Source organism: Zonotrichia albicollis, chromosome 5 (assembly GCF_047830755.1).
Source record: "Zonotrichia albicollis isolate bZonAlb1 chromosome 5, bZonAlb1.hap1, whole genome shotgun sequence".
NCBI lineage: Eukaryota > Metazoa > Chordata > Aves > Passeriformes > Passerellidae > Zonotrichia > Zonotrichia albicollis.
In genome coordinates this window covers 33,113,538-33,122,578 of record NC_133823.1, presented here as the reverse complement: position 1 = coordinate 33,122,578, position 9,041 = coordinate 33,113,538, and the positions used below count along the sequence as shown (strand labels likewise).

At 35.8% G+C, this 9,041-nt stretch overlaps 1 protein-coding gene across 44 annotated transcripts in view; it reads right to left on the bottom strand.

Moving 5' to 3' along the window:
* Positions 1–9,041, bottom strand: part of LOC102069276 (uncharacterized) — a 142,881-nt gene that overhangs the window by 14,453 nt on the left and 119,387 nt on the right. For 42 of the 44 annotated variants that reach the window (XM_074541270.1, XM_074541285.1, XM_074541282.1 and 39 more), the window contains one exon: positions 8,548–8,757. Coding sequence is in view for 2 of the 44 variants with exons in the window: in XM_074541278.1 (XP_074397379.1) it covers positions 8,733–8,757 (25 nt within the window). In the remaining 42 variants the exon portion in view is untranslated. Of the gene's footprint in view, positions 1–256; positions 419–8,547; positions 8,758–9,041 lie in introns of all 44 variants that reach the window. The other 2 variants (XM_074541254.1, XM_074541255.1) reach the window with 1 other exon arrangement.

The window sequence follows — 9,041 nt, the reverse complement described above, 5'->3', positions numbered from 1 at the left end:
ACTTTGCTGATAATCTGGTGTGAAGCTGGGATAACCAGTCCCAAATCAAGGCCATTATAATGGGGGTCACCTGCATCAGTATATTGTGAACTTCAAAGCGCATGCTTTGATGATCTTTCACAGTCTGGAAACCCTAGCAATGATTTAGAAGATGATTCAAGGTAGAAAAGAACTTAAAGTGGAAATTGCAACAGGAAAAGCAATCATAACTCTTCCCTATTACAAATTTATGTTTAAAGACCAAAATCCACAGTACCTAAGATTGGGACTCATAGGAATGGTGACCACTAAGGATGCTCCCAGGAAAGAACACTTCATATCACAGTGCATCCATAGTGCCTCCATCTTCTGCTAGGGTGGTGGAAAAAAGCTGTGATGTCAGCTGGCATTCCCTTTGTCAGCTAAGCAGAAGAATAACCTTTAAAGTCATGTAAAGCATATACAGAACTGTGCTAGTTGCTACTTCATGCAATATATACAATTTCTTTCTGTCTAGTGCTTCAAGGCACAAAACAATTGTTTGATTTTTCTTTGGACTTCACTCAAATTTAAACTCTCCTTCAGGGCTATCAGATGAGCTGCCCAGGAGAAGCTCAATGGAGCTTGAACCAGAGCAGGTGCTGAATGGATGTGCTCCCTTGCCAGTTGCTGTAGCATGTAGCAAACTTGCCTTTATTGCCTTCTAAGGCAGCGAATCTGCCCTAGTTTTTCACCACAGCCTCGGGCATGCTGCTGATCATTTAGATTTAAGCTTATTGGAAGTTCTAAATGCCTCTCACTTCAGGTGCCTGTAGGTTTTTAAAAAGATGCAGCTGGCAAGTTGACTCGAATCTGCTTCAAACTTGATAAATTGCATTTAATCTGCCTACTGTTTGACACAAAAGATCTTTGTTAAAAATACATCCACTGGCTTTGGAGCAGAATGTGGATGAACAACTGATGAGTGGCAGCAGCTGCTTGTAAAAAATATTGATTTTATGTAGATTAGAAAGTATCTAAATATTTAGAATATATAACTTTATATAACTTTAGGAAATAAGGTACTACAGGTTTATCATTCAAGCCAAGAAATTTAGTCCCAGAATGTTAAGATATTTCTCTCAAAGTACTTTGGGATTTGTCCTTTCCTGTAATACCCTAGAGATAGATAATTATATTCTTTGTGAGACAGATAAAATAGATACTGTAAAATGCACTCAGTTACTCCACTTGTTTTTTACATACATGGAGCTTTAAAATTTGTATAGACAGTAATATTTTGTAAGGGCTGTTTCAGTTAGTCCTATATTTATGCACACCTCAAGTGTGAAGTGAAAACTCTAAAATTACCTTAAACATGACTGTATTTGCTTTCAATGGAAACCCAAGCAACTTCAAACATTTCCAGCAACTAATTTTAAAAAAATACCTAGTAATTTACACATATCTGAAATAATAATCCAAAGGTGAACAAGATAAATAGTTGTAATTTAAAAAACTGTGGACCTGACCTAAGTTGCTTTGTAATTTGCTCCTAAAAGTGTGGATTTCAGAAATAGTTGGTGTAAAGGCAAACAGTTTAATATATGATGGTTCATGTCTTTACATTTCAGGATTGATAGAGTTTTTCCTAAGAGTAAACTTTAATTGCAAATAAAGATAATAAAATTTATTCATAAACTGGATGGATTTATCCAGAGCATTGGGAAGTAAAGTAAAAGGAAGATACCACACCATCAAATTAGGAGATCAAATTAGTCCAATACTGAAGATTCTTGCAGAGTCCAATCTCACATTTAGAAAAGAAAGCCTTTAGTATTCAAAAGTCATTGGCTCAACAAATTTTGCTCAGGTTTGAACTTATTCTACTTATAGGAATACTTTTACTGGTGAAATTTACATTCCTTTAATTCTGTAACTTTATGTGCCAGTGCACAGATGGGCCTAGGGGAACAACTGAAATATAAAACTGGCAAAGACCAGATAGGCTTCAGAAGCAAGCCTAGTCTGTCTTACTGACAGGGGTCATTTCCATTAATATCACATCTTAATAACTATGCCCTTAGATTGGCACAGAGCCCTGCACATTAGCTTTTCTCATGAACCCTAGGATTGAAAGTTGTTTATAAAAAGGCTAAAAGCATGACACAAGGTTATAAAAAGGCACACTTCATCTATTAAGATTGATCTTTCACTTCAGTACACATACTCCTAAAACATCCCTATTCCTCTAGGCTGAAGGTGAGGAAGAATTATATTTTGAAGCCAAAATTCACAATTAAACTATTTTTCAATTATTTCTAGAACAGCTCTCTCTGTTGGGTAATGATTATCAAGAAAATTATATTAAAAAAGTGGATACCATCAACTCTCACTGTTCTATTCTTGTGTTGCAATAATAAAAATATGCATCTCTGAACAATGCTGCTGCTCCACAGCTACTTGGCCCTAAAGTAATTCTTACCACCTTACAAGTACTAGGATCCAAAACATTCCCTGAGGAGGGAATTAGTGCTTTGCTTCCACAACGGTTAAAAATTATATAATAATCACAATTCACTGGAGTTATTTCTACTGACTGTGAGAAATAGTTAAGGACAATTGGTAATTTGTCTAGAAATCACCTATGTGTTTAACTTGTGTAAATAATCCAAAGTAGTTCATCTGGTTCCTGTTGCAGGACAGAATACCAAATGGGCTCATCAGATGTGATTAAAGGTGTGCGTTTGGTTTTCAGGCCAGGAATAGCAACCAAATGAAGTAATTGGAATTATTAATGTAGATTAAGCATCACACTGTAGTGACACTGCTAAGGTGAGTAAAGATTAATAAATAGGTTTTTAAACCAGAAGGGGATTAAGTTTTACAACTTCAGCTTTGGCTTAGCTATAACAGGAAATAAGTTTTTGAAAACAAAGGGAAATAAAATAGTGAATGATGCTGACCACCAAATGCAGAGATTTCTATGTGAAAATTGACACATGTGTTTTGTTTTGCTTACAGAAGAGTGATGGAAATGGCAGAGAAAAACATTAAGATGGTGGGGAATGAATGATGAGTTGGAGCACAGAGTGCTGTTTTTAAGAGAAATGTTTCATTCTGTCTAGCATTATAACTGTAAGTCCTCCTTTTTCTATATTTTTATATTTGAAAAGAATGTTGCTATTTCAAGAATTGTTGAGAATCTTTGCCTTAGCTCTGACCCTGCCAAATAGGTCAAGGCATCTCAGATTCTCAAATCCTTCTATATGTCAAAACCTAGAATAGACCCATCTGTTCCAGTTTTCATCTGTTTAATTTCTTCTATTGCAGTTAATCCTTGTTGCAATGTCTTGTAAAGCTCTTATGGGGAAAACAATGGCAAAATATACTTTGAGTATGCCCTGGTTGCTCGATCTTGAATCTAGTTGTTAGAGCAATTACTTCTCTAGACTGTGAGATATCTATGGGAGAAATATTTCTCATACCCTGTAATTGTGTGGTAAGGATGTTAAGCATGAAAATGTTCCTACTGTTTTCCAAATACATTTCTCTCCTGAACTCTGAAGCAATTTTGAGTAAGATGATGATAACTTGTTACTATGTTTAAATGGAAACTTTTAAATAGCTTCAAGGACTTCTATAAAGTATTTTCTATGAACCACCTTTATCACCAATACTTCCAATAATGGATGTTTTCAAATTATACAATTTTACCCATAAACAAGGAAAAAGCCCAACTACTTTTGCTGTATGTGAAATTAATGGAATATGATTTTTTTAAAGCAGTTACTCATTTATCCTACTTTGCAGCAAATCACTTGGGAATGTTTGCTGCTTCTAATTTGCCAGGATTTTCTCTTCTACAAATCAAATTAGTAACTGAGTCTCTTCTTAGGCAGAATTGTAATGAAACTGGAGTTCATGGGCAGTTAGGCAGAGCTGCCCTAAGCCTTTGTTTCTGCTGGGGTCTGCTGCTTGCTAACAAGATGTCATCATAGGACAAGAGTGCCTAAGGCTTCTGATATGACACAAGAGAGAATTACTGGGGCTACAAAGCTCACTGAGCATCCAAACTCTGTGCTTTATGAGCATATTTGTATCTCAGATGCATAGTTTTATTCTTTTGACTGTTTCTTCTTATGCAGCTGTACTAAAATATCAGCAATGCTGAAATCTTCCTCTGGTATGGATCATAAAGCACCCAAACTTGTCTTTCTATATTATGATTGCTATGATTTCTGAAGAAAAAAATTGTTCTTTTTCTCTCTCACAATGATCCTGTAAATTTTTTTGCAATTCACTGTAAACATCTGAGTAGCCATCAAAGTCTAAGGCTGACCAGTGTACAGAGCAGCTGTAAGGTCTGACAGCAGCTTTACAAGGGACCCCCTTTTCTGATGGAGCATCCTGGTTGCGTTCCTTGGAGGGGCAGGATTGTGGCACAAGTATGTTATATATGACACTGCCCTGAGCATGGCATCAAGAGAGCTCTGAGCTACAAGTGCATCATCAAAGGAAAGGCCCAAAGTACCCACTTCACTTTGCAGTTTTTTCATATAAAACGTGCAATTATGCTATGTAGTAAATCAGAACGACATGATACACTTTCCAGTTCTTCCCTGTTCAATAATGCCATGCTATTCCCCAAACTTCTACTATCCATTCTAGGATTGTCTGTCAAAGAAGGAGCCTATTTTATCTGAATAGCTACAGGAACATCTTAACCTTGCAGTCTTGGAGATCTGGACTACAAGGATGAGATGCTGATGACCTTTCTTCACCTGAAGCATTAGGAAATTTTCCCAGGGTGAATAAATACAACTGCAGAGCTGCACTACTTGAGATACAGCAAAAACCTTTAAATGGCACAATCTGTTTCCTTTTAGGGATTATTGAAAGTAATTTACAGATTACATGGATAGGCAATTCAGAGTGAGTACTTTAGTTCAGCTTTCAATTTTTAATAGCATTTTTTGTGGAGTACCATGGGTATGGTTGACATTTCAGAGAAGAAATACTAGAGCATTTCTTCTCTGAAAGAGAGATTTCTATGAAAATGGATAGTAGTATTTATTTCTACTTTCTCTTGAAAGAGTATTTTCTTTGTATTAGAGTACAAATCTAACTTGCGGCAAATACACAGACTCAGCACAACAGAGACCTACCTCAGTAGTGTGGGAAGATAGTTATTTCTTCTATTTATCTTGAAACCTTGTCACATGAAATTACAGAATACACCACATGGCAAAAGTCTAAATTAAAGAACAATTTCTAGCTAATATTTCTCTCCATAAAAGCAATTTTCTATCCTGCAGTTTGGGGAGAAAGGGGACCTTTTGAGTCTTGTGTAACTTAGTAAGTTTTACAATATTCACAATTATTCTCTGTAGGCAACTTTATCTCACTCTTGCAGTTCCTCTGGGGACTATCCCTATGTCTGCTCTTTGGTGAAATTTACTTTAAAATTCTCATAAAATCACAGAATATTCTGAGTTGGAGGGGACCCATCAGGATTGTTGAGTCCAACTCTTGGTCCTGCACAGGACACCCCAAGAATAACACCATGGGCCTGAAAGCATTGTTTTGATATCAGATTCTTCAGCTTATGGAAGAAATTTCTTCCCTTCCTGTTGAAAAACCAGTTTAGTTTCATTCCTTATCTGAGGATGAGATTTCCCACAACCCTTTTGAAGTTAAGGTTCCCAGAGTAATTCTGGGATGCATTTCAGTAGTAACTATGTTCACTGCATAAAAGTAAACAGGATCAGAAGTTTGATTGATCTATTTTTAGCTCAGAAGAAAGCCTCAGTCAGACTCCTTAATGTATATCTTGTTCCAAATGGTCAATAAAACAATAAATGAAAACATAATCCAAAATGGATAAAATGTCAGATGGTATATAATTTGAAATACATGATTTTGATGTCATATATGACTGCTACTTACAGCAACTACTTTCAGAACTTGCAAAAAGAGAGAAAAACTACCTTGATTAAGTTCTGGGTCAAGGGCAGGATTTGGTTCAAAATACTGTTATCAAATAGTGACCTTGCTATATCCTTATAGACATACGAGAAACAGTATCTACCACTCATGGTTGCTTGCCTTCAATTAGCAGTGGTATATAAAAATGTGAAGTTTGAAAAAAAAGGAAATGAAAAAGAGCAGCTGACAGGGCAAAATAGATCACAGAAAATTGATAAAGGCACTGCACTAGTCAATCAGAATAAAAATAACATTACAGCAAAAGGCCCTGTCCCTGAAAAAAGGGGCCATTTATAAGGAAAGAGGAGAATATTACAGCAAAAATAAATCAGAGATAAGAAAGTTACAAATAAATCAGACCAGGAGAATCATTATCTTCATAACATTAATATGAAACCATTAACAATGCAAGATGAAAAAAAGATTTGAGGAATGTTTTAGTAAATAGTCCAAGGCTATGAATAATTTTACAGACTTATCATAAGCACAGAACCTTCCCCACAGCCTGTATGGCCTTGCAGTCCTGTGACAAATACCTCTGATTTCAGGGTGAAGGGATCTGTAGGTACAGAAAGGAATGCTATGGGAAGAAAATTGAGCATTTCAATACAGAGAAGCTAAGGGAAGCTCGTACCCAGACCACTCTTTACAGGAGAGGAGTCTGAGGAATTGTTTCTGTCAGACATGCTAATAAATCATTCTCAATAAGAGATCAATAAATTGAATAGTAATAAATCACACAGATCATGTGATATTTGCTCAATATTTCAATGGGAAATTGCCAGCATGTTAAGTACATTACTTGTACTTTCAATCAGCTTTAGTGCTAGAGGAAAGGAAGATCACTGCTGGAATTTCAGCTTCCTAGAAAATTTAGGTTATTCTGCAACAATGCACAAAGAAAATGGATAAATTCTGTTGCATATACTTCAATTAGTATTTTTTAAAAAATTAAAAAAAAAAACCTAGACATCAAACAAAGGGTGATGAGGCAAACCAATGAATAGCTTCTATAGAAAAATATAGAGGCAGCTATACATTATCCACTTTGGAAAAGGGATGACTTGGAGAGAATCTGATAGAGAGCACTATGAGGACTCTCAATTAAGTGGAAAAAAAAGTCTATTCACTTTTTGATGCTGAAACACCTGTACTATCCGATGCCTTTAAACTATCAAGCAACAGATTTAAGCAAGTGAAAGAAAACAATTGTAAATCAGATAACAATGTCCTGGAATTTAGCAGTAACCAAAATGGGATAAGACATGATGAAAGAAGTAACAAAAGAACATCCATCAAAAGCTAGTGTATATGATATGGGAGAAAAAAAAATAATTAAATATAAATTATTGACTTTTGGAGAAATACTGAAGGATCATGCCTTGCTCTAGATTCATGTTCAGTATGTTTTCCCCATGCGCCTGTGAGTGGCCCCTGTCAGAGATGGGATTCAGCAGTCAAGGACTGCTGCTGTAACAAGTAGGACCATCAGCAACAGCATCGCTTCGTTTCTAATGCTACAGCACTTAGGCAGAAGAGCATGCTTAGGCAATCAAATCATGCTCAGATAAACCAGGACAGTTAAGAGCTCATATCATAAATTTGCACTTGGATTTTGAAGTCAGAATGTGTTTGTTCATAACTGGAATAATTCAGTTAATATTTTTAATAAATCTAGTCATGGCTATATTTTTTATTATGTGGGAGATGAGTTTTTATTTCATGGGGGAGAGAGAATTAGCTTTTTTTTTTTTTTTAAACAGGACACCTAGTATGCACTTAATTTAAATTTAGATGTTTATGTTCATTTTATCATGTTACAATTAAAGCCCAGAGTAATGCAAACAATTTTGGCTAAATCTGAGGGAAAGATAATATAACATTCAGGCAAGGTACAGGGTTCATGGCATAGTTACTCAATAGCATAATTCAGATATGAATTTGAACATGATAATCATAATATGTTTTGACATTTGCCAGAGCCATGCCTGACTATTACTTAGAAGTCTAGTTTCATGTAATTTTTATTCTCATAATGTATCCCTTCTGACATTCCTTTGCCTTCAGTCTTGATGTTATACGTTCAAGTATGATAATCATAGAACATTCAAACATTTCATAAATCACACTAAAATATTATATGACAGTGTGTGTGTAACTATCAAAATTTAAAGTAAGTTTTATGAATCCTTTCTTTAAAAATAGTGTTCCTGATATGTATATGTAAGAGCCTAGATTGCCCCTTCAGAAATACATCCTGAAGAAAACAAATGGGACTGGAAAGAAATATTTTTTACAATGTGCTCTCATTACATCTGCACTATACAACATCTATAGTTAAAGTTCCAGACAATCCTTCTCATACTTCTCTGTGTCCCTTTCTTTAAATAGGAAAGAAATACTTTTTTGTTTGGGTGAGAGAGCTGCAGAACTTTAAACTGCTGAAGTTTTTCATAGTGGCAGATACACTTTCAAGCAGGTTTTAAGGACATACAATAGGTTATAAAACCCTCTTTTTTTTGTGTGGCATTTTGTCTGAATGCCATGATACCGCACTGAAAATCATATACCTTCTAAAATGTTGCAATGCAAATGTATTACCTCTGCAACAGAGACTGCTGCCCTTTAAGAAAACACTTTTTCTTTGATAATATTTTGAGATATGTCCTGCTGCTGCTCCTTTCAGAGTGCTGCTTTATCTTACTTTCTCGATGCCCTCCTGTGGAGGTAGGCTTCCTTCCCATCAAATCATGCAGTGTGGAGCACATCAGGCTCTGCAGAGTTCCTTAAATATTTGGTTGAAGGTCAGTCCTGCCATCCAGAAGAGAACAAAAACATAGTTTTATGCTTTGCTACACTTGAAGAAACTTGGAATAATAATCAAAAAAGAACACAGGAATCATTTTCCCACTATGGTGGTGCTAATTTGTAACCCTGCACCTCTATGACTCGTGCAAGTAGAGGCTTGCCAACAGTAACAGCTGGGCGCTCAGGTGTGCATATTTCACTTATTTTACAAAGCAGTAGAAAGAAAAGATGCAGGCCTGTTTTATGTGAAGAAAAGGCTGGGGTTTTCTGCTGCTGACATGGTGCCA